General features: G+C 45.3%; 1 protein-coding gene across 4 annotated transcripts in view; it reads right to left on the bottom strand.

Annotated features, from left to right (window-relative positions):
• The window catches only part of DIAPH1 (diaphanous related formin 1), a 117,037-nt gene extending 91,414 nt beyond the window's left edge, over positions 1 to 25,623 (bottom strand). For all 4 annotated transcript variants that reach the window (XM_040995575.1, XM_040996317.1, XM_040997015.1 and 1 more), the window contains exon 1: positions 25,422 to 25,623. In XM_040995575.1, coding sequence (XP_040851509.1) covers positions 25,422 to 25,538 — 117 coding nt within the window. In that variant the 5' untranslated portion in view covers positions 25,539 to 25,623. The remainder of the gene's footprint in view (positions 1 to 25,421) is intronic.
• Between the last annotated feature and the right edge of the window lie 1,385 nt (positions 25,624 to 27,008).

Raw genomic sequence — 27,008 nt, 5'->3', positions numbered from 1 at the left:
ACTTTCAACTTTTCATTCTAATTGGAAAAAAAAAGCACAAAATGTGCAAATGACTATGGATGGTCTAGGGTCTCGTGGCACAGCATGATCAAATCGCAAAGGCAATGACGCAGTGTTCTTAGCGACAAAGGGGTTATCAGGGACATAATGAGGGAATATGCTTAAACATGACTCTGAACAGAGTACATACATTACATAGCAAAAAGCATTTCCAGCTCCAACCATGCGCTTCACAAGTACAGTTAATCATGGACAGTAACTGCATGCACCGTGTGCTCAGCACACGGGCTCTATAAACTGACAACTGCAAGCCTGTTATCACAGGGCTTTCTAAAGACTCTGTACAGGCTAATTTACGCCAGACAGCTATAATCACATCTGCGTGCCTGATTTAAGTGGATACCACCAGTGCAGCACTTGGCTCTCACACCCTGAGATGACTCTAAAAGATCCAGGAGCTCTTGGAATCAGTTTTCTCATAACTCTTACACAATCACAATGCAATTCACCTACCGCCCAAGTGCACCCCAACTCTCACCTCAGCACTGCCCCTTGTTCAGGGACTAATTCTCGTTGAGAAATTGTCAGGTAGGAGTTCTAAGACGTCCCCTAGGATTCCTAGCCCAATGTACCCACGCCCTATTAACTGTCAGGACTATCAATATGAAAGATCACTACTTCCATGATTAGTTTTTGTTAATGCGCACGGCTGACTTTTAAGAAAGAAAGATGATCTGAGTAAGCCTGACCCAACTACCTGAGTCCTTTAAATCAAGAAGTCAGTAAGCCATTCCTGGCTTGAAAATGGAGGGGGTCGGGGTAGCAGCAGGTAGTTGTGGCCAGTGATTATCACTAGGATGCCTTCTGACTCCAGCTTCTCACTGACATGGTCATTCGCGGGCAGAGTTGAGAGCTCATCTACCCGGGATCCTGCCACCCACATGGGAGACCTGGATTGCGTTCCTCGCTCCTGCTTTAGCCTGGCCCAGACCAATTCCTTGACTACTGTAGGCATTTGAGGAATAAGCCAATAGGTGGGAGCCCTCATTCAGCCTCTTAAAGACACACACACACACACACACACACACACACACACACACACAAGCAGCTTGCGCTTTAAAAAAGAAAATGGAGGGGGACAAAGGCTCCGCAGGCTGCCTCTGAGTGCTGAGCTCAGTCCCTGACTAACAGAAAAGATCCAGGGATGTTGGTCCTGCCACTACAAGGAGCTGGATTCTGCCAACAATGGAAGGAACAGAGTCCACAGATGAGATTTACCTCAGTAGATGCTGGCCTTCTGATCAATGCAACTGCAAGCTTATAAATGTATTTTGTTCCACACTAAGTTGTTACACAGCAACAGAACACTAACACATTAATCAAATTGTTGAAATGCAAAATCTAGAACTCTTTTATTATTATTGCAAAGTCAAATATACAGAGAGGAGGAGAGACAGACAGGAAGATCTTCTACCCAATGATTTACTCCCAAGTGACTGCAATGGCCGGTGCTGTGCCGATCCGAAGTCAGAAGCCAGGAACCTCTTCCAGGTCTCCCATGTGGGTGCAGGGTTCCAAGGCTTTGGGTCGTCCTCAACTGCTTTCCCAGGCCACAGGCAGGGAGCTGGATGGGAAGAGGGGCTGCTGGGATTAGAATCAGCGCCCATATGGGATCCCGGGCGTTCAAGGTGAGGACCTTAGCCGCTAGGCCACCACACCGGGCCCAAAATCTAGAACTTTTAAAGGTAAAAGACCATGAATCCTGATTTTTGTTTCTAGCATTCCAAAATACTGCAAGTATCATTTTCAGTAAATCAATTTAATTCTTTCTATCTTGTTATTATCCTACCAATTATTAAAAACAAAACTAAATCAAATATACAACTCTTGGAGCCACCTAAGATCATAAATAAAATGGTGTAATAAAAGATCATTCTGTAAAAATGTGTGCTAATATTAGCACACATGGGCAAGTACCATGAGTAAGTTTCCGCCCATGGCACTGGCATCGCACACAGGCTCCAGCTCATGTCCCAACTGCCCGACTTCTAATCCAGCTCGCTGCTTATGGCCTGGGAAAGCAGAGAGAATGGCCCAACTCCTTGGGAATCTGCACTCATGTGGGAAACACGGAAGAAGTCTTAGCACATGGCTTTGATATGCTCACCTCTGATCACTGCAGCTATTTGGAGAATGAACCAGCAAATGAAAAATATCTCAATAGCTCTCCTATCCCTCCCTCCTTCCCTCTCTCTCTCTCTCCGCCCGTCCATCCCTCCCTCACTTCCCCCCACCCGTGTATGTGTCCTCTCTGCAACTCTGCCTCTCAAAAATAATTTCTTAAAGCCAAGACCAATTGACATTTCATCTAATACATCACGAAGGAAAATGTAACCCTTTGTCTACAATCACACACTTAGTTCTAACCACCACACAAAAAGAACTAATGTATTCACTCCAAGTCAGGACCAAAATATTTTGTAGCAGCTCCTTTTATAAGGTTAAAAGTTTTCTGTTTGTTTAGTTTTTAAGATTTATTTTATTTGAAATGCAACAGTACTGGGAACAGAGAGAATACGGTGAGCAGAGATCCATCTTCCATCTGCCGGTTTGATCCCCAAATGACTGCAATGACCAGACCTAGGCCAGAAAAAATTAGGAGCTCAGAGCTGTATTGGTTCTCCCAGGCGGGTGCAGGAGTGCTTGAGCCTTTGGCACATTATAGGGAACTTATATCAGAGGTGAAGCTGACTCCAACAAGCACCCATGTGGGAAGCCAGCTCTGCAGGTGGCAGCTTAACCTGATATAGCACACCAGCCCCTAAACAACTTTTTAAATTTAATTGTAATGGTAGAGCAAAGAGGGAGGCAAGAAAGACACAGACACGCAGACTTACTCACTCAATGCTTCAAAAGCCAGGCTGAAGCCACGAGAAACTTCATCTACATCTCCCGTGTGAGTGGCAGGAACCCAAGTAGTCGAGCCATCACCTGCTATCTCCCAAATGCATCAGCAGGAAGCTGATGGAAACAGGGGTAACATTTGATCTCAGGCATTCTGATATGGGATGTAGCAGCCCCAACAACTCCACTTCAGATCCAGCTCTCTGCTATTGGCCTGGGAAGGCAGGGAAAGACAGCCCAAAACCTTGGGTTTTGCACCCATGTAGGAGGCCGGGAGGATACTCCTGGCACCTGGACTGGCTCAGCTCTGGCCATTGAGGCCATTTGGGGGTGTGAGTCAGCAGTTAGAAGACTTTTCTGTCTCTCCTTCTCTCTGTAGGTCTGCCTTTGCAATAAAAATAAATCCTTTTTTTAAAGATTTATTTTTATTATTTTTTTTTATTGGAAAGGCGGATATACAGAGAGGAGATACAGAGAGGAAGATCTTCCGTCCGATGATTCACTCCCCAAGTGAGCCGCAACGGGCCGATACTATGCCGATCCGAAGCCAGGAGCCTCTTCCGGGTCTCCCATGCGGGTGCAGGTTCCCAAAGCCTTGGGCCGTCCTCGACTGCTTTCCCGGGCCACAGGCAGGGAGCTGGAAGGGAAGCGGGGCTGCCGGGATTAGAACCGGCGCCCATATGGGATCCCGGGCGTGCAAGGCGAGGACCCAACCACTTGCGCCACCACGCCGGGCCCTAAATCCTTTTTTTAAAAAGTATCCCTTCAGTAAGACACAGACCCTCTGTGGAAAAAAATGGTGGAAAACTGTCAATTTCAGCCAACAACAATTACTTTACAAATTCTGATCTACCTATCTAGGAAGGTCACGAAAAGCCTGCTATTCATAAGCACACAGACTGGAGTCCAACTCTGATTCCTTTCTGCAATCCATCACAGTTCCTCGAGAAAGTGAGGCAACAGAGGTTTTTAATATGAACTTGACTATAATTGCACTGAATTCTACTCCAGCTTTGCCATAAAATTCACCCAATTTGAGGGGATTAGGGAAATCCCAGGGCTTATGGAACAGAATGATAAAATGATAATAGTGATTTTAAAAAGTAAAAAAAAAAAAAAAAATTAACTCAATTTCCACTAAATGATTGGAAGATAGGGCAAGCTTTTTCTTTCTCATCTACCAGTTTCAGTCTATCGTCTCATTGGACTAGTGTAAATAATTACTAAAATGGATATAAAGCACTTTGTTTTGCAAAATGTCTTGTAAAAGCTAAATAATGAATGATGAAACCACTGAAACTGGCTAGTCTCCCTTCCTCAATTCCCACTGCTTACACAAAAGCAATTAAACTGCAAAGGAAAAAATAATGGATACCACAAACGCATAAAACAACTTTTCCTTCCATTTTCAAAGATTGGTCCAACGATGACAGCAAATGAAGCAACATCTCATCTGCCATTTATAGAAAAGCAAACCAGCTGCAGACTTCACTATTATTGGTACCTGAACTCTAAAAAAGGGTTGCAACTGAGTTGTAACAATCACTATAAAACAAGGGAAAGGAAGTCTAAAGGACAGGCATAAAATGGCTAGGAACTGAAGAATAGGAAAAAGCAGTCCCCAGAAATGGAGACAACAGACTCCCAGGACTACTGAGAACAAAGCGCTAAAGGAACAGGAACAGCTCAAGTGGCTCAGCCACAGGGCTGCACACAGGCTCAGGAGCCCCCCAAAAAAATCAACCCATAATGTCAGGATGTATACAGAGCTCCAAACATCCAGTGCATCCAAAAATATACACAACGTTTGTGTCAATTATACCTCGAGAAGGGGAGTTGGCAACAAAAAAATATACTCAGGATAATACATACCAGCACCCCAGGAAATATATTAGAAGACAATCCAAAATACTTTAATTAGGAGTTCGCTCCATCTAGCCCTGCCTTCCTGATACTTCTAGTATCTTTTATCCTGAGTCTGCCAAAGGAGCACTGGAAGATCCCAAATAGCAAGTAAAATATAAAATACAAGGACAAGCCACAAGAATAGCATTAATTGTTCTTAAAGATATATTTTATTATTTACTTTATTTATTTACTTTATTTTATTTATGTATTTACTTTATCTATTTATTTATTTAGATTTTCCATCTGCTGGTTCACTCCCCAAATGGCCAGAACTTCCAGGGCTGGTCTAGACTAAAGCCAGGAGCCCAGAACTCAATCTACATCTCCCACATGGTGGTAAGGGGCCTAAACACTTGGGTCATTTTTCATTGGTTTTCCAGATGCACTAGCAGTAAACTACATGAGAAGTGGAGTGGCCAAGACTCAAACTGGCCAGGCATACCAGTGCCACAAGCAACAATTAACCAACTGCAACACAATGCCCTGTCCAATAACAGCTAACTATAATCTATTTCCTATTTTAATAATCTACTCCTAACTCTGAAATAATTGTTTATAAATTCAAAGCAATAATTTCCCACACAACTGTGTAAAGCCATTGGGAGTATCTCTCAAAAATTTTAATTTGGGGGGCAGGTGTTAAGCATCTGATTAAGCCAGTGTTGGGGATGTACCCATCCCATAATAGAGTGTCTTCTAGTAGCCTCCTGCTAATGCACCTGGGAGGGAGTGGACAATGGCCGGAGTGTGTGGGTTCCTGCAACTCACATGGGAAACCCAAATGGAGTTCCTGGCTCCTGGATCCAGTCCAGCTGAGCCCCTGCTGTTACAGGAATTTAAGGAGTCAACCAATGGATAAAGATATCTTTCTCTGCCTTTCAAATGAATCCTAAAAAAAAAAAAAAAAAATGCATTTCTCAGTTAAAACCAGATGAGGGGGAAGCTGTCAATGCTAGGATTCAATTCTCTAACCAGTCTAAAACATGTCATTTTCATAATTGCCCAAGGCCTGTGGGACAAGGAAAAAGACAACTCTGTACCTATAGCACGGCTCAACTTAAAGTCCTGGGCCTGGCTAGCCTGCTTCCTAGACAGCTAGTAGCCTGAGGCAAGATGGCAAGGCCACTCCAGTTTCACTCTTCCCACTCGGTAGAGCAGGTGGAAGCCAGGCTAAGGACACAAAATTCATCCTCCAAGTCTATCAACACAGAGAGCCATCATCTTTTGCACCAGGAAGCACTCATGGATCAGGAAAACCAGCTACCAACAAAGTGCTCAGAGTCCAGTAAAGCTAGTTTCTTATCAAGTGTTGCAAGGTGCAGCAGATACATCATTTCTGATGCTAGCAAGAAGGTGAAAGCCCACACACATATTCCGTCATTTGGCAAGGTACCAGTAAAGAAGATTCTTTCCTTTCAAACACCCCAAGAGGCTGATAAAACTTTTCATTATATTTACAGAAAATAATGTTTACCATTTTTCTAAATTTTCAACTTATTTCTTGAGCTCCAAATACTAGTACTTGTTCTTTCTCACTTTCCTACTAGTCCTGCCTCCCTCTTCAGTGTTTGAGTAGTTGCTCCTTTAAACTAGGGGTGTTGTCCACTCATTGAGAAACCATCAGTGACTCAGGAATGCTGTTTCCCAATCACCATGGCAACTGTCTTCTCCTCCCATGATGTGATGCGAGCAAGACATCTACTCTTCCTCCAGAATGGGCACATGTGTGACACACCCAAGGCCTAGCAGACAGGAAGTTTCTGTGGCTGCTACTACTTCTACATAAGGCCCCAAGTTGGAGGACACCTTGTCCTACTTGCCGATGTGTATTTATCTATTTTTATTTATTTGAAAGGCAGAACAAGAGAGACAGACACAGAGATCTTCCATCTGCTAGTATGTCGGCCAACAGCCAGTGCCGAGCCAGGCCAAAGCCAGCAGTCACAGAACTCCATCTGGGTCTCCAATGCAAGTGGCAGGACTCAAGTTCTTTAGCCATCATCTGCTGTTTCCCGGGGCAGATATTAGCAGGAAGCTGGATAGAAAGCAGACTGAATCCCAGGGACTTATATGGGATAAGAGCATCCTAAATGGCAGCTTAAACCACTGCATCACAAGGCCTGCCACATGGGCACCTTGATTTTATTTTCTTTTGTTTAATTTTATTTTTCGATGATTTTTACATAGTTGATTAGGGTGGGAAGGGTCTAGGGCTAGAGGAAAGTGAGAACGTTGTTTACACATTCTCTTTCTCCCTTCCTGTATCCTGAGGGAGGGAGGAAATAAGGGGAGAAGCCACACCCAGCCTCCCAACCATCCAAGGGTCCCCGATTTGGGGTTCGCTCTGAGGGTCCTGCTCAAGTGGTTTTGATAGTTCAACAGTTCTGAATTGCTGCTGATCTCGCCACTCCAATCACGATGAAATCTCTCCAGAATCCACTGGCTGACACAGTCCACCTTAGAGTCTCCATCTGCCCAGATATTCACTGCCAAAGCTTGGCTGGGGTAGTTGATCAATTTGTTATGTCCTCTGTCCTCTGTCATGGTACCAGGGGGCACCTTGTTTCAAAATCCATTTCCAGAGGCTGGCACTCCGGCATAGCAGGTTAAAGTTTCTGCCTACAGCACTGGCATCCCATACGGGCAACCATTTGAATACCAGCTGCTCTATTTCTAATCCAGCTCCCTGGTGCTAATGCACCTGGAAAATCAGAAGATAGTGCAAGTAGCAAATACTTGCCCTTATCCCATGCAGGAGATCTGGAAGAGCTCCTGGATTCAGACTGGCCCAGCTCCAGCTGTTGCGGTCATTTGAGAATGAACAAGTGGATGAAATAGCCCTCTTTCTTTCTCCCTCTCTATAATTCCACCTTTCAAACAAAAACAAATCTTTAAAAAGAGAGAGAGGGCCCAGCACGGTGGCCTAGCAGCTAGTCCTCACCTTGAACGCGCCAGGATCCCATATGGGCGCCAGTTCTAATCCCGGCAGCTCCACTTCCCATCCAGCTCCCTGCTTGTGGCCTGGGAAAGCAGTTAAGGACGACCCAAAGCCTTGGGACCCTGCACCCGAGTGGGAGACCTGGAAGAGGATCTGGGCTCCTGGCTTCAGATCAGCGCAGCACCAGCTGTTGCGGTCATTTGGGGAGTAAATCATCTGGTGGAAGATCTTTCTGTCTATCTGACTTTGCAATAAAAATAAAAAACAAATGTTTAAAAAAAATTAAAAAGATAAACACTCATTCCCAAACTCCTTTTGTTTCTACATGATGGTTTTACAACTCTTTTCTACTCTCATATCACTCCTGAATACCCAGAAATAACCATACCCATTGTTAATAGCTTAACTAATTCAAAAATTATGCTACCACTACTACTGGAAAGCTAGACTCAATCATGTGAAACCACTGTAAATATGTTTTGCCCTGTGCAAAATCAAAATACTATTTTATTTTGAGAATATCTTAGGAGTAGGGGGAGGCAGGGCATGGTGATAAAATCTCATTACTCTTCCATCACCACGAATTAAGAATGAAAATGTGAAAACAAGGCCGTCCTTTTACTTCTGGCATTTGTACCTGTACTGAACTACGCTCTGACAAAGAATTTCATGCCAAAGCACTTAATAGACTTTCATGTACCAAGTATTTTTCTTCTTGACTATTTAAAAATAGCTTTAACTTCTGAGAAAAAAAAAAAAAGGCAGGAGACTTTTTTTTACTCTTTTTATATGCAACTATGGCTTCTTAGAAAAACCTCCATTACTTTAATAAAAGTTCGTCTCCATCCCAAACAAAAACAATTTTTAAAGGTTAAAAGGTTGGAAAATGCTGACATTATTTTTAAAGCAGAAAACATGTATAAACTATAATTATAATGCTGTAAAAATTTGCATAGAGATAATGACTAAAATATTTAAATAGTATGTGAAAAATAAAAATAGAAATTGGGGGGGTTTTAACAACTATTTTGACAACATGTTTATGTCTTTAAATACACACACACATATTATCTTTATTAGCACAAGCCCAGTATCTAAAAGCAAAGCAACATCATCCACTTCCCATTTTCAAAATGTCCACTGGTGTTTACTCTTCTTTAACACTATTTTGCTCAGGGAAACACTATGAAAAGGCACAACTATAAAATTTAGGATAACAATGTTATATGAGAAAGAATACTGAATAGTTAGTTAGTGGAGTCTAAAACCTAGCTCACTTAATTATATAACTGTGAGTAACTTGACACCCCCAGTCTCAGTGTCCTCATTTTAAGAGGGGGCTGGGACAGATGACTTCCGGGGTCTCCTCAGTCCCCTCTTCTGAGGTTATGACTGTTCGTTCAGAGGACAGTCCCTGCCTGCTGCCTGCTTGATAGTGAGTATCTGACAGCAGCCTCTCACCACTTCTTCTTGTGGTTTCAATCACAGGAAACAGACGTCAGCCATCTGCCTAGAAGTAACGACCAAGCCCTGACGGATGCAAAGAGCTGCCAACTAAGACCAACTCCCATCATCTTCTTAAAATACAACAATCAAGAAATCACTAGAGACCTCTGTGCCTGGGGAACCTGACACACATTTTTCACTGACTAAAAATATCTCTGCAAAGGTTCCATATGAAATGAAGTAATTTTAGAATAGTTCATAACTATTTCTTTACTCTGGCCAACTGAAGGAAAGGCAGCAACTCTCTACCCAAGGGTAGGAGTATGCGCTGTGAAAGGAAAAATGGTGCACAGGAGCCTACGCCACTTGCCATTTCTTGTGGAGACCCAAACACACTCCAAGGACTTGAAGACTCATCCTTGTCCTCCTTACCTAATATTCTAAAAAATTCTGTAGCAACAAAAGGCTGTGAATACTTCTGGACTCAAAGAACATGGGAACTTAGTCATTATTCCCTTTAAATGGATGCTAGCAATCCCTCAAGCTCTGGGTCAAATACCATTCCCATGTATAATAGTAAGAGTTGGCAGCCTTGTACTATGTAAAATGATGCAGATTCTTAATCCTATAGACATGTTCCCTGATGAAACACAACTCAAAACTCTAGTTCCAGAGATAAACAATCGTCTTTGCCCAATATATAGTTCTTTCTGGTCAGGTGTTGTAAAATTAATGGTTCTCTGTCCCACAATTACCTTAGTTAGAGGATCAATGTTTTCAAAACTGTCAACTACCTACAGCAAACCACAGAAATGGAGAGCCTCAAAAATAATCTCAAGTCTCTACAGGCTAACACTAAAATGAAAACAGAGATGTTGCTAACATCAGCTGAACACTACCACTGCTCTTAGGGGACCTTACAAGCTGGAGAGGAAATAAGATCACAACAGAAGATATAAAAGTTATTCTGTATTCAAAAAAGACTAAAGAACATTTCCAATAAGCATATAATCAAAACCTAAACGGCACGGTACTAAATAACATTCAGAAAAGCACAGGAACGATAGACAGGTTCAGACTGTTGCCACAACGACATCACCCTCGTGCATCCACAATTTGATTAAACAGCTTCAGGACTCAAGTTAAGAGCCATCTTTTCAAATTAAGATTAATCTGTGAAAGTATGAAATTGCAATGTTACAATTAATAAAGCTAGAAATCAATAAACAATTATCTAAACCCTAGCCAGGAAGCAGAAACCAGTTGCTATGACACTGAGCTTAACACCAATCCATTCACGCTCCTGGAGCTCTTCATTTATGTACTGTCACCACGACGTCACACAGCAAAACTGACATCAACATGCATCACCACACATTACAACATGTTACAACAAGCTGATTCCAAGTCCTGCCTTATGCAGGTTTTAGAGATCGGTATTTTATCCTTCACAAGCGCTTGTAGGTTAATCTCTATGAAGTGTCTGCCTTTGTTTTTTTTAAATGATTTCTCTCACTAATCTTGTAATCATTCCTTTCTCTTCCCCACAGCCAAAAATTCACACCCTTTCTTCACACTGTTCCCCAGCCTCTGAAGTCCCTTCCCCCTCTCTTAGGCTACCCAGATTTCTTTCCAGGATCATTTCCCCCCACAAAACAGCCAGCTCATCTAGGCCAGCAATGAGCATAAAGTGCCTCATCAGAGGATGGAAAGCAGAACAGGTTGGACAACTCTCCTGCCCAAGCTTTGCAGATGTACTGTCAACCAGCAGAACTTGCAAAGATTTTTTCCACCCCTGAGCCCAGCACGGTAAGGGCTAAAGTACTCGCATGGTACAAAATGGGATCCCATATGAGAACTGGTTCTAATCCCAGCAGCCTGCCTTACTTCCCATCCAGTTCCCTGCCTGTGGCCTGGGAAAGTAGTTGAGGATGGCCCAAAGCTTTGGGATCCTGCACCCACGCTGGAGACCCAGAAAAAGCTCCTGGCTTCAGATCATCACAATTCAGGCCATTGTGGCCACTTGGGGATTGAGTCAACAGACAGAAGATCTTCCTCTCTGTCTCTCTTCCTTTCTGTATATCTGACTTCCCGATTAAAAAAAAAAAAAAAAAAATTTTCCCACCCCTGAGCAACGAAACCAACATCTTAGAACTATCAAAACCACTCAAGTAACACCCGTAGACAGCTCTTCTCCACATCTGGGTCTCCAATTTAACATCAAATGACTGACTCCCATCCCAGAGTATTGATATAATTTGATAACAAGTACTTCTGCCCCACCTTCCCTACTCCAGTGGACACAGGAGAAAACAAAACAAATGAACCCTCCTCATCCTAATCAGAGGCCGACATGGGTGTGCATCCCTCTCAATTATGCCAACAATATTAAAAAGAAAATAACAAATTTAAAATCATATCCCTCTTCCTTCTTTGAAGCTAACTAACACTGCCCACAATTATATTCTAGATTATTTGCAGTATTTGGGAAATGAGCACAAACTTTGGAAATGAATTATCGTAACAGTGTCATTTTATGATAAGACTTACCAAGAACTTTGAAATGGTTTGCCCAGAGTTCACATGGCTAACCAGAGGCAGAATCTCAACTAGGTAGCCAAAAGTCCCCTATGCAAAGAACACTGCAGAGGAGTACAGATAGGGGTTCTGACTCTGTCAGGAGATCTGGGCCAACATCTCTTCATCTCTAGACACCAGGTTAGGTAATTTTTAGTACCCTTCTTGCCTCCAGCATTATAGAATTCTGAAACTTAGGTTGCCTGATTCTTGGAACATTTTAATTTTCTCAAGTCTGAACTTCTATAGCATTTTAAAGTTGATGTTCAGGGGCTAGTGCTGTAGTACAGTAAGTTAAGCCTCTGTCAGTGGGGGTCAGCATACCATATGGACACTAATTTGAATGCCAACTGTTTTACTTCCTATCCAGCTCTCTATCTACGGCAGCAGAAACTGGCCCAATAGGCTCCAGCACCCACTGTTACTTACAAGAGCCAGATGGGTGTGGGACAGCCAGGCTAGGCCATCACACCCGCTCAATCACAAGAGAGCCAGGTTTGGGGTGAGCCAGGTTGCACTAGAGCGTAGCATCCGCTGGTGAGAGCCAGGACGAATATGGACCAATCAGGCCAGTCAACAGCACCACCAGTACATGCTAGATCTGTTGCTAGGCACAGACTGGGTAAGGAAACTTGGAAAACTCCTCCTTCTAGGCCACACCTTCTGCTGGAACGCGTGAGAGCCAAGGCTGAGAGCAAGCAAGACCAGGCTGGGCTCTAGTACCTGTTGGCATTTGTGTGAGCCAGATCTGGAAGTAGGTCAGACAGGGTCAATCCACACACTGTACAAGTGAGAGCCAAGATGTGAGTGCAGCCAGGCTGGGTTGGACGACAATACCCACCAGTACTTATGAGGACTGGGGGGTGGGCCAGGCTGGACCAAGCTGCTGTATCTGCTAGGGAACACTAAGACTGGGGGTGGACCATCTCAGACTGGGTCATAGCACCTGCTGGCAAACACAACAGGTCTGGATCTGATGAAGGAACTTCAGAGACTCCCATTCCTGGGTTGCTGCTTCCACTGGTGATTGTGACATCTGAAACTAGGGGATGAGCCTGGCTGGACAAGGCATCGGCACCTGTTAGCGTATGTTGGAGCTAAGTCTCTGGGTGGTGCACGTGGAGCTAAGCCACAGCACCCACCGGTGTGCACGACAGCCAGATGGGATATGGGCTGGGCCAGACTAGGCCACAGCAGAGGCTGGCACATGCAAAAACCAGGTATGGTGGCAGGTCTGGTGGGGGTTACTGGGTGTTGCACCGAATAGGCCATAACACCCAGAGATTTGTGTGAGAGATGGGGTTGGAGGTGAAACTCACCAGGCAGCTGCATCCACTAGTTTGAGCATTGGCTGGTGCAGGTGATGGACCAAAGCTGACTGCAATGGCTGGTGCATGCAAGAGTCGAGTCCGAGGTCACCCCAGGCAAAGTTTCTTGGGGAACTCCCCAAGAGGACTCAGACCTTGGCCATACAGAAAATCACAGGATGTATGGTCCAACCTTGTAGTGTATGCATTATGACTGGGCCTCCTCAGTTGCTGATGCCCATGCAGTAGAGAGCACAGATGCACACGAAGAGCATGATGGTCGGCTCATCTAGACCAGCAGAAAGCACTACTGAGTGCTTCATCAGAGGTCAAGCTTTGTGGTATGCCTGCGTCCAGGGATGCACTAAGCTGGACTTTGTCAACTAGGAGACCTTGCAAAGATTATTCTACCCCTGGAGCAACAAAACCAACAACGCCTCAAAACTATCAAAACCACTCAAGTAACACCCTCAAAACACCCTTCCCCACAACAGGATCTTTAGGGTGTCATGAAATGACTGACCCCCATCCCAGGGGGTCTGACATCCCAGATGTAATCTGACAACAAAGAACAGCCCTCTCCCCTGATGTAGCCATAAGGGCTGTGCAAACATTTTTCCCACCCACCTTCCTCCATATCTGACCTTCCTCATTCTCACATGGGAGTGTATCCCTCTCAATTATTCAAACAATATTAAAAAGAAAATTAAAAAAGAAAAGAAGTTGGCCCAAGTATTTGGGCCCCTGCACCACATGAGAGACCCAGAGGAAGCTCCAGGTTCTTCAGAATAGCTCAGCTCTGGTCACTATGGCCATTTGAGAAGTGAATCACCATACGGAAGATCTGTCTCCCCTCTATAAATTTGCCTTTCAAATAGATACACAATATATCTTTTAAAAAAATCAATGTTCATATTCTCAAAGCTTGTTGTATCCATTCTGCAGACATGGCAATCTGTAGACATCGCAATCTCAAAAAAAATCAGAACTAGACCTCGCAGAGCAACCGCACAACTTTTAAAATTTTATTTTTGATGTTTACATAGTTGATTAGGGTGGGATGTGTTGAGAATTAGGGGAAAGTCGGGCCCGGCGCGGTGGCGCAAGTGGTTAAAGGTCCTTGCATTGCACGCCCGGGATCCCATATGGGCGCCGGTTCTAATCCTGGCAGCCCCGCTTCCCTTCCAGCTCCCTGCCTGTGGCCTGGGAAAGCAGTCGAGGACGGCCCAAAGCCTTGGGACTCTGCACCTGCGTGGGAGACCCGGAAGAGGCTCCTGGCTTCGGATCGGCATAGTATCGGCCCGTTGCACTCACTTGGGGAGTGAATCATCGGACGGAAGATCTTCCTCTCTGTCTCTCCTCTCTGTATATCCACCTTTCCAATGAAAAAATAATAAAAATAAATCTTTAAAAAAAAAAAAAAAAGAGAATTAGGGGAAAGTGAATGAGACCATTGTTTACATATATTCTTTTTCTTCTTGTATCTCGGCAGGAGGGGGAATACAAGCGGAGAAATCACACCCAGTCTCCCAACCACCTTAGCACCTGGGGGTGGGGGAACAGCCATCTGATATCATGCCAGGGTCCCCAGTGTGCAGCAAGTTCTGAGGGTTCTGTTCAAGTAGTTTTGATAGTTTTGAAACGCCCAGTACTTCTTTCCCACCAACTGAACTCTAGCAACCAGACTGCAGATGATGAAAGAATTCTTAAAGGCATGCCATCAAAATTCCCTAACAAATTTTCAGTAGGGAATACTGTTACACTGCAGATATAAAGTTAGACATGTGAGCTATGATTATAATGTGAATAAATGAGTGGGTTTTTCAATTAAGTCTGAATCCTAATTCTGCTATTTATTCATTCTGTGTACTTGTTGATCACACTGGTAGTTTTATCACCTATAAAATGGAAGTAATAATAGTACCTATTTTAAAAGGTCCATGTAGAGATTAGTGATAATAAATCTAAAGTTCTTTCAGCACAGTCCCAGGGTTATTCTGAATATGCCAATAATCTTGCTTTTATTTTTGTTAATATTACTGTTGCTATTAATTCCATTGTTTTGGTCTAGAATGAATCGACTTCCTCTCTCTGTAACAATGATAAACATTTATTAATACTCACAGATAGGAAAACTGGCATAACACAACTTGTAGCACATTGACTACAAGAAAAATCAAAATTTACTGCCACCACTTAACAAGAAAAACTATTTCCCAAATAAATGGAATCTCTGAGATCCCCTGGTCCAAAAATATCAGAAATGTCCTGTCATGCCTAAAAAGTTACCCTAAAACTAAATCTGTGGGACCCAATACCTCTAGTGGAATAGAAGCCAATTTAAGAACTAAATCTGGGCCTGGCAAAATGCCTCAATTGAGTAATCTTCCAACTTCAAGTACCAGCATTCCATATACCCCAACGCTTCACCTCCAATCCAGCTCCCTGCTTGTAGCCTGGGAAAGCACTCGAGGACAGCCCAAAGCCTTAGGATCCTGTACCCACATGGGAGACTCAGAAGAGGTTCCTAGCTTTGGATCGGCTCAGCTTTGGCCATTGTGGCCATTTGGAGGGTGATCCAATGGATGAAGATTCTCCCTCCGTAAATCCGCTTTTCCAATAAAAAATAAATCTTTATATAAAAAAGTAAAATATGTAATTTCAGAGGTATTCACAAAATCTTAGTGACTATAATTTGTGCCACAATTTTTAAAATATGGCAAAAATGAAAAAGGTCACGTCATCAAATTAAACCCCTGAGTTCTTCAAAATACATTTTAAAAATTAAAGTCACTGGAAGGGAGGGACAGAGAGAACCTCTACCCACGTGCTGGCTCACATCCCAAGAGTTCCTGATAGCTGAAGCTGGCAAGGTGCTTCAGGAGCTAGAGACTCAGTTGAAGTCCTCCACATGAGTGGTAGGAGTCCAGCCACTCCAGCCAACACTGCTGCTTCCCAGAGCCTGCATTAGTACAACACTGGAATCAGAAGCCCCAAGAATGAGTGAAATGCGAGCACTTCAGCTTAGGACATGGCTATCTTACCAAGTGTCTTAAATCAAGAGGCCAAACACCCGGCCCCTTGTTTGCTCTTTGTACATATTCTTTAAGGAATTAGGTCAAGATTTTGCCGACTAAGAGACAAGCATTTGATACAGCAGGTAAGATACTGCTTGGGATGTCCACATCCCAGATGGGAGTACTTGAATTTGAGTTCCAACTCGGCTTCTGATTCCAGTTTCCAGTTTATTTGTACCCTGGGAGGCAGGAAGCAATGGGCATGAAAAGATACTCAACATCATCAAAGAACTATAAACTGAAGCTTTACTGGGCTATCACCATCAGCCACCAGGATGGCTAAAAGATGAAGCGTACCAAGAGTAAGCAAGCAACTGGAACAACTCTTGTGATCACTGGTGAAAACACAAAATGGCGCAACCACTTTGGAAAACAGTTTGGCAATTTCCTTTAAAAAGGAAGCACAGATCTAACATATGACCTAGTCATTCCACTCCTATATGTTTGCCCAAGAGAAATAAAGGCATATGTCTAGAAAAAAAATGTACACAAAAATTGAAAGCAAAACAAATCTTAATAAACAAATCCCAGTAAATCCATACACAAGGGCCCGGCGCGGTGGCGCAGTGGTTAAGGTCCTCGCCTTGAACGCACCAGGATCCCATATGGGCGCCGGTCTAATCCCGGTGGCCCCTCTTCCCATCCAGCTCCCTGCCTGTGGCCTGGGAAAGCAGTCAAGGACGGCCCAAAGCTTTGGGACCCTGCACCCGCATGGGAGACCTGGAAGAGACTCCTGGCTTCAGATAGGCATAGCATCGGCCGTTGCACTCACTTGGGGAGTGAATCATCAGACGGAAGATCTTCCTCTCTGTCTCTCCTCCAATAAAAATAAAATAAATCTTTAAAAAAAAATCCATATACAAAACTACACAGTGGGACCAATGTTATGGGGTAACAGATAAAGCCACCGCCTGCCAACCCAGCATCCCAAATGAGCCCCTGCTCCATCACTTCCAACCCAGCTCCCTATTAATGGCCTGGGAAAAGCAGCCAAAGATGGCCCAAGTGTGTGGGCCTGTGCCGCCCACCAGGGAAACCAGAACGAAGTCCTCGCCTCCTGGCTTCGGCCAGCCCAGCCACTAGCACTGGGGAATCAAGCAGCAGAAAGGGCATTGTCTCCCCACCTCCCCCATCTCTACCACCCTTTCAAGATAAATAAATTCTTATTTTTTAAATGTGTTGATTTTTATTTGAAAGGCATAGTTTACAGAGGTGGAAGGAGAGAGGAGAAAGATCTTCCATCCATCAGCCCACTCCACTAAAAGCCACACTAGCCAGAGCTGGAGCCAGGAACCTGGAACTTTCTCTGGTCTCCTACATGGGTGCAGGATCCCAAGTACTTGGGACATATTTCACTGCTTTCCCAGGTACATTAGCCAATGAACTGAAAGTGGAATAGGTAGGACTCATATCATTGCCCATGTCACAGCACTGGGCAGGAAGAGGTTTAGCCCTATCACAGCATCTGACACAATAAATCTTTTTTTTAAATTATAAATCCATTATATTTTCATGATATTACATAGTTGAGAGGGATGCATGCCCATGTGGACTACCAATTAGGGTGGGGGAGGGTCAAAAAATGGGGGGAAGTGGGGAGAGAAGTGGAGAGAACTGCTCCCAGCAGCCTAACTACATCAGTACCCAGGAATGAGGGCCAGCTACCCAAGGTCATCCCAGGGTTCCCAATGAGGAGCATGTTCTGAGGGTACTGCTCTAAGTGGTTTCAATATTCCGTTGCTCCAAGATTGAGGAAATCCTTCCAAAGTCCACTTGCTGACATAGTCTACCTTAGAGTCTCAATTTGCCCAGAAAAAAAAAAAAGCTGTCCAATTTGTTCTACCCTCCATGGTCCAAGGCATCCTCCGCAGGCCTCAATGAACTGGTTGTCATGTCCCCCACGAGCATCTGGATATGGCATCCACTGCATAGGCCTCAGCAACCAGTTCTGATACATGCACTCCACAGACCACAGATCTGTGATTTTCTCAGGATACTTTTCCCAAACATGTTAGCCACTGAATTAAAAGTGGAACCAGGTAGGATTCAAACCAGTGCCCATGTCAGATGCTAGTACTGGCCACATGCTTAGCCTCACCACAGCACCAGCCACAACAAATAAATCTTAAAAAAAAAAAAAAAAAAAAAAAAAAAACCCACACACAGTCAGTGGCAGTGCTCCAGCACACACAGGTAAAACCGCCAGGCCTCCAATCTCCAGCATGCATGAGCACTGGTTGCAGTCTGGACTGTTCCACTTCCAATCCAGCTCCCTATCAGTGCACCTGGGAAATCAGCAGCAGATGGCCCAGGTCCTTGGGCCCCTGTTCCAAAATGGGAGAACCAGATGAGGCTCTCAGTTCTTGGCTTTAGCCTGGCCCAGCCCTCCATTACAACCATCTGTGGAGTGAACCAGCAAATGCATGCCTTTTCTGTCTCTCCCACTCTGTAATTCTGCCTTCCAAATAAATAAGTCTTGGTGGAGGGACTTTTCAAATAAAAAAAGTATACTATTAATACTTATACTTAAGTACAAATTATTGTACAGAAAGAAGCTCCACAAAATGGCTCCTACTCCATTCACCTAAAATTCTTGAAAATACAAGCAAACCTACAGTTACAGAGAGCAAACTAGTGGTTACCTGAGGATAAGAAGAACAGAGAAGGATAAAAGGTAGGTATTCCCAAGGGAAAGAAGGAAAAGCTTCGAGGGTGACAAAATATACTCATGATCTTGACTAGAACAGCAGTCTCCCAAATTATGCACTTTAACGCAAGGGTACTTCAAAGAGTTCATGGAAAAGTGAAATTAAACAATTTTACTTTGGTGCAAAGAAACAAACAAAAAAAACTTTCAAAATCCAAACATTACTTCCCATATCTGGCACTTCCATGAACGATGTGAAATTGCTTACTATATGAATACCAATCAATGGATTTGTAAGACACAGGTGATGAGATGTGCCTTTTTTACTTGCTGCTAAAGTTCTGATATTAAAAAAGAAAGCAAGATGTAAGAGAAGCTGTATGGCTAACCAGAAACTTACACAGCTTGGCCTTCCATGAACTTTACGACCAAACATGGCTTATAAATGACCTTCTGTGAGGGTAACTGCAGTATGTTAAATCATACACCTGATCTTAGCCAAAAGGCCAAGAAGCAACAGTATCTTAAATCCTACTAGAAAATACAAATCATGTGCCTCACAAACACTATTCAACACTGTAACTAAAACAGGAAATAGGTCATAGATCAGAAATCCAGAAAACAGATCCAGTATATCATAAATTCTACCTGTAATTGCCTCCTTAACAAAAGGTTCAAGCAATTACTGCTGCTGGCAGGGTTGGACTTTCACCATTTTCCATAAGAAGGCTTCCATAGGAGAACCCATGTTTCTTTTCATTCAGTTCCTATTATACTTACTCTATTTTGTGTTTGTACCCCTTATCTGTTCCATCCCCTTTCTCAGAGAAAAGAAATTTAAGCCAATATTGAAAGGGCAAATGAACACTCCCTAGTTGTCACACAGCCAAGAAACACAGTGTGCTTCTTTCAGCTTTTTCCGCTCAGTTTCACAGCTTCTAGTGTGTATACTCCTCTACAATCCGTTCCTACTATGCCAGCCATGTTCCAAGACCCTGGAATCCCATGGAAAAAAAAAAAAAAAGAGTTCCAAAATGTCTGCTTCGTTTCTTCTGTTTACTCAGCCAATCCTTGCGCCCACACTCCAGGCCCTGCAGATGCTGAAGTGACTGCTGCCTTGGCTGCAGGTTTGGGTTTGAGGACATTTACAGTCTCTTCCCAGGGCCAGTGCTGTGGCACAACCTGTAAAGCTCCTGATTGCAGTGTCAGCACCCCCCTTATCTGAGTACTGTTTTCAGTCCCCATCTGCTCTGCTTCCAAACCAGCTCCCTGCTAATGTGTCTGGAAAGAGCAGAAGACAACCCATACCTGGACCCTTGCCACTCATGCAGTTCCAGGCTCCTGGCTTCTGCAGCCATTTCCTGTCTCCACTTCTCGATCTCTGCTCTGTCACCCTGCATTTCTAATCTAAAGACTAAAGGAGCAGTACCTCAATAATCCTTATGCAAGGGGAGCATGCAGCTTCATCTTACTCAAACCCAACTAGAGGCAAACATCTGATGCGGCTTTGCTGGCAACAACAGGTGAATTTTTTACTATGCCTTCAAACATCAAAGTTTATTTCAAAACAGATGATTTTTGCAGTCATAAATTATTTTAGTTGTGAAACTTAGGTCTACACATACAAGCTCTATTTTTAAAAATTATAGTACTTTTTGCCAATAAACATGATTTTAGCTCTGTTCTAAGCTAAGCGTGGTATATATGCTTATCTTTCAAGCTCCTATTGCAAATCACAGGAGACACAACATTCTGCAAGAATACCTTGGCAATCCATTTATAAAATTCACTCAAAGTCCTTGAGGACAACAAAAAGCTATTCTATCATATTGGATAAAATCAGCCTATTCTGATCCATGTTCCCACCAACAAACCTGAATTGTTTCTCATTCGCTCATATTTTCTTAGCTTTTATAATAACTTACAGACCATCAAAATGTTAGCTCCTTTAAAAAAGAAGTATCCTGGGGCCCAGCACGGTAGCCTAGTGGCTACATTCCTCACCTTGCAAGCACCAGGATCCCATATGGGTGCTGGTTCTTATCACTACTTCCCATCCAGCTCCCTGCTTGTAGCCTGGGAAAGCAGTCAAGAACGGCCCAAAACCTTGGGATCCTGCATCCGCATGGGAGACCCAGAAGTTCCTGGCTCTTTCTTGGCTTTGGATCAGTTCAGCTCTGACACGCTTAGGGAGTCAATCATCAGACAGAAGATCTTTCTGTCTCTTCTCCTCTCATATATCCGACTTTCCAATAAAATACATCTTAAAAAAAAAAAAAACACATTTACCAACTCTCCCAACTCAAACCCACCCCCTCAGCTTTACCCCCAGGAAGGATTCCTTCTTGAGTCAGCATCAAATGAATACAGGGCCCTCTTGTAAGTCACACAGAAAGGGCAGAAATGGTTAAAGTATCATTCTGTCATCTCAAACATGTCACTAACATTCCTGAAGGCTCCCCTCCCTCTTTGCAAACTAAATAATCCCTGTGTTTACCATCTCTAGAAAAAACATGACTTACAGGTCCGACACAATAGCCCTGGTGGCTAAATTCTCACCTTGCTTGTGCCGGGATGCCTTATGGACGTGGGTTCATGTCCTTACTGCTCCACTTCCCTTGCAGTTCCTTGCCTGTGGCCTGGGAAAGCAGTCCAGGATGGCCGAAAGCCTTGGGACCCTGCACCCATATGGGAGACCTGGCAGAAGTTCCTGGCTCCTGGCTTTGGATGGCCTCAGCTCCAGCTGTTGTGGCTACTGGGGAAGTGAGCCAGCAGGTGGAAGATATTTGTATCTCCTTCTCTCTTTTTTAAATCTTTTTTAAAAACAATTACTTACACATCACTACCTGTGATTTTTCAGTTTTCTGCAAATATTTAGCCCAAAGTTAATGTCTTCTAATGGAGTGGGTATTGTGGTGCACCAAGTTAAACTGTCATTGGGATGCCAACAGTCCATACAGGAGCACCTGGCTTCAATCTTGGCTACTCTGGACTTCCAATCTGCCTTTCTGCCAATATACCTGGGAGGCAGAAAATGAAGATCCTCAATATGTGGGTTCCTGCCACCCTCCCAGTTGACCTGGATCAAGTGCACCTCCTGGCTCAAGCATGGCCAGCCCTGACTGTTGCAGGCACTTGGGGAGTCAACTGACCTAAGGAAGATCTCCCTCATGCTTGCTCTCTCTCCTCTCTGCCCACCTCTACCATTCTATCTTTCAAATGAATAAGTAAATCCAGAATGAGAGTGAGCAGGTGAGAGCACCATATTCTTTGTCTTTCCTATTACTTCACCTTTAACTGCTCTCATTTTGGGCATGCATCTACAACTGGACATTTATACTCTGAAAAAAAAAAAGCATGAAACTGCAACATAATAATAATGTAATACAGATATTCAAAACTAAAGCTGTTTAAAGTGACTGGTTCTCTCTAATCCCACAGTGCAATTCATATCTTACAATTATGGTCCCCCCCCCCCAAATCAAACATCATTCTTTGTTCTCAGAATGTGTCCAACGCAGAACTGAAGAAGCCACTGAGTCCATTCCACGCACAAAATACTCTGCAGTCTAACATCCCGGTTCCCTCTACACACATTTCAGAAATCTGTCTATCTGACACCCACTTCAATCACTTCTGAAAAGTCACAAAACACCCTGTTCATTTGGAGTTCTCATTTTCGTTCATTTTCCGATGGAGTAAGGAACTGAACGCGAGGGAGAAGGATATGCTCGCGGCAGAGGAGCAAAGGATGAGCCCAGGGGAAGCAGCAGCTGCTTGTCTTCAGCCATGCATAGCGGCATTTCTAATAATCACCGAGACACAGTTCCATCTTCCATTCACTGGTTCACTCTCCAAATTTCTGCAACAGCTAGGAGGACTGGATCAGACCAAAGCCAGGAACCTAGAACTCTGCAAGGGTCGGCTAGCTGGGTGGCAGGAACCAGGGTAAGCTCCGGTAATTAGCTGGAATGAAGAACGGCAGACCTGGTACCCAGTCCCAGCATTCCAATACGGCATGCAGGCACCACCCTAAGGCATCCCCAGCCACTGTGCAAACATCCACCTCCTAGGTCATTTTGTGCCCAGCCACCCTGGAAATTTGGACTCCATCTCCTGTCCACCTGAGATCCTTCAGAGGGTAACAGCTGGTCTTAGGCCACTTGTGGGATCTGTGTTCTGACCAGCTGATCTGAACTTAGAATCTTAAGTAAACCCCTACAGTATGTAGCAGCAACTAAAAGAATCCCTCAAATGCAAACAACCTTTCAGGCACAACCAGTCCAAGCCAGTGCAGCATCACAGAGTACATTCTTAATGGCGTTCCAGAGGATCGAAGCCGAGTAGGCGAAAGAGCTTTGAGTTCAGTTTTAGCCTATAGTCTAAGAAAACTAAGCCACGGGTAACAAAAGCACACTAGCAATCTCGCCCACTCCACCCACCCACATCTACAGAACCAGACATAGAGAAGTTGATTGCAACGCTCCTCCTCTTCTCTCATTTCCACAGAGTTTCATAAAAAGAGCAAAGAGGAAGACAGAATATTCTGACGCCTTGAAGTACATTATACTTGCCAATTAAAGGGTTAAAAAGCACTGCTTTTCTGGCACCCTTCTAATTCCTTCTCTACTAAAGCAATTCACTTGACTATCTTTATTACCTAGTTTTTAAAATTCAGAACGTTAAGGGTTAAGACTAACACCTCAGAAGGAAAAAAGAGAGAGAACTTGCTTCAGCTCCGGCCTCCAAGAGCAAATTTCAACAACTCAGCCAAATCCACTCAGCGTGCGCAAGGCGCCACGGATGTTCCAACAGGTGAAACGAAGCTGAATTTCTTCCAATCTCATCCTGCAGCACCACACGCTTAGCCAACTTCATGACTTTGCGGAATACACAAATGTTGGATACAATGAAATCAAGTGTTCAATTCTACCAGAAACTTGAAAAATGTTTACCAACCACAGAGGTCACCACAAATCTGCAAGAAGAGCTAGAATCTGGTGAGGAAGGTCAAACAGTACCCATGGAGACCAAATCAAAACAAAAAGACACAGAGAACACCGGGGCCCCAGCTCTCAAAAGGAAAGCTTTCTAACTTAAGGTCCATTTTATCATAAAGAAACCAGAAAAACGCGGCTTTAGTCATCTGAGGGGCTGGAGGTTGTCACTACTATTAATCCTGCATTTCTAAGGGGAGAAACAAGTGTTTGGCAGATCAAAGCGGGCAGTGACTGATGGCCTGCAGGTCACTGGACAGGACGGTCCAGGAGCACCTGGTCTTGCTACAAATAGGTAGGAAGAGATGAGTCACTATTTTAATTCTGTCGAGTACACTCTGCATCTCGGCCCCCTGGGTTACAGGACGACATTTTTCTTCCTGTTTCCATCCCTTTCTCAGCCTTCCATCCTAAACATACGGACCTAGTGACAATGCTCAGGAGTGGGGCTGGGAGAGTGTGCCACAAACCATCTGGTTAGCAGGAAGAGTTACTACAGAGGGGACCTGATGCCTGCAGGAGAAAATGAAACCGCTTACAGTTACGAATCTGTAGCAAGCAAACTGTTAAGATTTGGACCAGGCTCTGTATCTCCAAGCTTTTCCAGTTTAAAAAAAGAGAGAGAGACACAGAGAGAGAGAGAGCCAACAGCTCCCTGGGGAGAGGTGTCAGAAAGAAGACTGAGTGTGGGCAGAAAGTAATGGACAGTGTAAGAACACACGAAAGTCAATATCCCTTCTGACAGAGACTGGAGGTAACTGGCCAATCTGAAGAAAAGCAACAGCTTCTACAGGTAGGAGAGCAACGTTCAGTAGCCCCGGGCCAAGGAGGGGAGGAAGAAGAGGTGAGAAGAACGGGATACGCATCTAGACCAACTCCATTAGTCACCAACTTCTTGGACTTGAAGTCTACTTCCTCCCCAAGGAGGTGGCTGGTCACCACCCCGGGTCAGGAGGGCACGATCCCCGAGGGAAATAGCAACCCCTTTAAAGTAATAAGCAACCGGCCAAAGACGGGGTTCTTTGGCCAGAGGAGCGCGCCGAGGCCAACGCGCGTCATGCCCCGATGGCCACGGACCTGGGCAGGAACAAGGACAAACGTCCAAGGGAAGCCGGGGGTGGGGCCCGAGCCAGGTAACATTCCTGAGGGGAAGGATTATCAGGTGACACCGGGCGGAGGGCCCAGTGGGGGACTGGGCGGGAGGAAAGTTAGCAGGTGAGAAGGATCAACCCCGTGGAAGGAAGTGACCTTAGAAGGAAACCCAAGCGGGTTGGGAAGGGGCGATCCGGCTCGGCCGAGCACAGGGGGACCCCGAGCGCGAGAGAAGGCGTGTTCGGGTACAGGAGGAGGAAGAAAGGAAGTGAAGCTGAGGGGGCGGGAGGGCACGGCGTGCGGCCGGCGGGTGCGGGGGGCCCCGAGGGCGCCAGGGCCAGGTGGGACTCGGCGCTGGGTCCCAGGCGGGGACCACGTCGGGCTGCGGAGCGAGGAAAGGAAGGCGCGGAGGCGGCTCCCTGGAGACGGGCGGGCGCCCCCGGGGCCCGCTGCTTCGGGGGGTCTCCCGGGTCCCGGAGGGGCGGCGACCGGGCCCGGCGGAGGGAGCGGGGTGGGAGGGACACTCACAAATTTCTTGGATTTGCCGCCGTCGCCGCCCGTCGGAGGCAGCTCATCCGGGCTCCGACCCTTCTTCTTGTCCCGGGTCCCGCGGCCGGGCCCCAGGCCCCCGCCGGACGGCTCCATGTCCCGGTTGGCGCTGGCCACTGACCCCGCGCCTACGCCGCTCCCGCCGGGTAGCTCCGATCCAGCAGCCGCCGCCGCCCAGCAGCTCCTGAGCCTGCCGCCGCGCCCCGCCTCATTAGCATGCCGAGCTGCGCGCGCCTCATGAATATACAACGGTGACGCCTCGCGCCCGCCCGCCTGCCCCACTTCCGCCCGGACCCGCAGCCCCTACCAATGGGGCAAGGGAAAAGGGGTGGAGGGAAACCGCGGAAGCGCACTACCTGCCCAGCGGACCTAACCATTCGGACCCACGTGGAGGGGGGGCTGGCGAGTGGGCGGTGCAGCTCTCCACGGCGGCAGCGAGGAGCACCGCCCCCTGGCGGTGGAAGTGGCGCAAGCCTCTCCGCTCCCACTAGGCGCCCACGTGGCTGTAAATCCCCGGCCTTCTCCCACCCCATGCCAGGATGTTATTATTATCTAAACTGAAATACAGCCGAGACTGTTACCCTGGCAGAAAACTCAGTACCAGAATTGATGCAGTAATGTTGTTTTTCCGTGTAGCTCACGAAAAATGGTTTCAAAAGTGACAGCAACGACGCATGGCAAGCTGTGTGCCAAGGATAGAGCTGGGTCGTCTCCAGCGCTGGACTTTAACCCACAGCAGCTCTACAGTCAGACTGCCTAGTTTTGAATTCCAGGCAGGCTACCTTCTAGCAGCTGTTTCTAACCTAGACAAACGAATTCTTAGCAACAAGTGCCTGAAGAGGAACTACAGTTACTTCTTACCTCACACTTGTTTTGTGCCAACAGATATGTAAATTATCACAATCCCATGTGACAGGTTCTACCGGTCTCACCGTTTCTTTTCTTTTTATTGTTGTTACTATTCTTGTTTATGGATAAGAAATCAGGGCTTTGAGAATTAAAGTGACTTGCCCAAGTAGACGTAACTGATGGAAAATTTAAGCCCTGATTAGTCAGACTGCCAAGCCCTGTGTTTAACCAGATTGCCCATTGACAAAAACAAACATGGGGCTGGGAAGAGGGAGTTCTCCCACGTGTGCTCTCAGCTCTTCCAGTATAACTCCTTTGGCAAACTCCTGCACTTTCCCAGCTACACCTGTCTCAAGAGCTACACCTGTGACAAGTGCCTGCGTCAGCTGCCTCTCACTGGCCAAGGGTTTTGAGGTACATTCCTGGAAGGCGGAGTCAGTGGCTTACTGGAGCTCCAGAGCTCTGCAAACCTGGTGGGCACCCAAATTTAGCCCCCCTCACTTCTGTTCATCTTCTCACTGCCTAATAGGAAGTTGCACAGAGCTTTCCAGACCATATTTCAAATTCAGTATGGTCAAAACAGTTCAAAAGCTATCTGCTTTCCAAGCCAGAGTATTGGGGACAGATGAGACCACGGGACAGCAAGAGTGCCCACAGGCTTTTGTCAGCTACGCTTACCGTTCGTTCTTATTGCATCGTAAAGTTCTTCACAGATGG

Source organism: Ochotona curzoniae, unplaced genomic scaffold (assembly GCF_017591425.1).
Source record: "Ochotona curzoniae isolate NIBS_2020 unplaced genomic scaffold, NIBS_Ocur_1.0 contig_1, whole genome shotgun sequence".
Lineage (NCBI taxonomy): Eukaryota > Metazoa > Chordata > Mammalia > Lagomorpha > Ochotonidae > Ochotona > Ochotona curzoniae.
The sequence above is the reverse complement of the archived record's forward strand: the minus strand, read 5'-3'. Positions and strand labels throughout refer to the sequence as shown.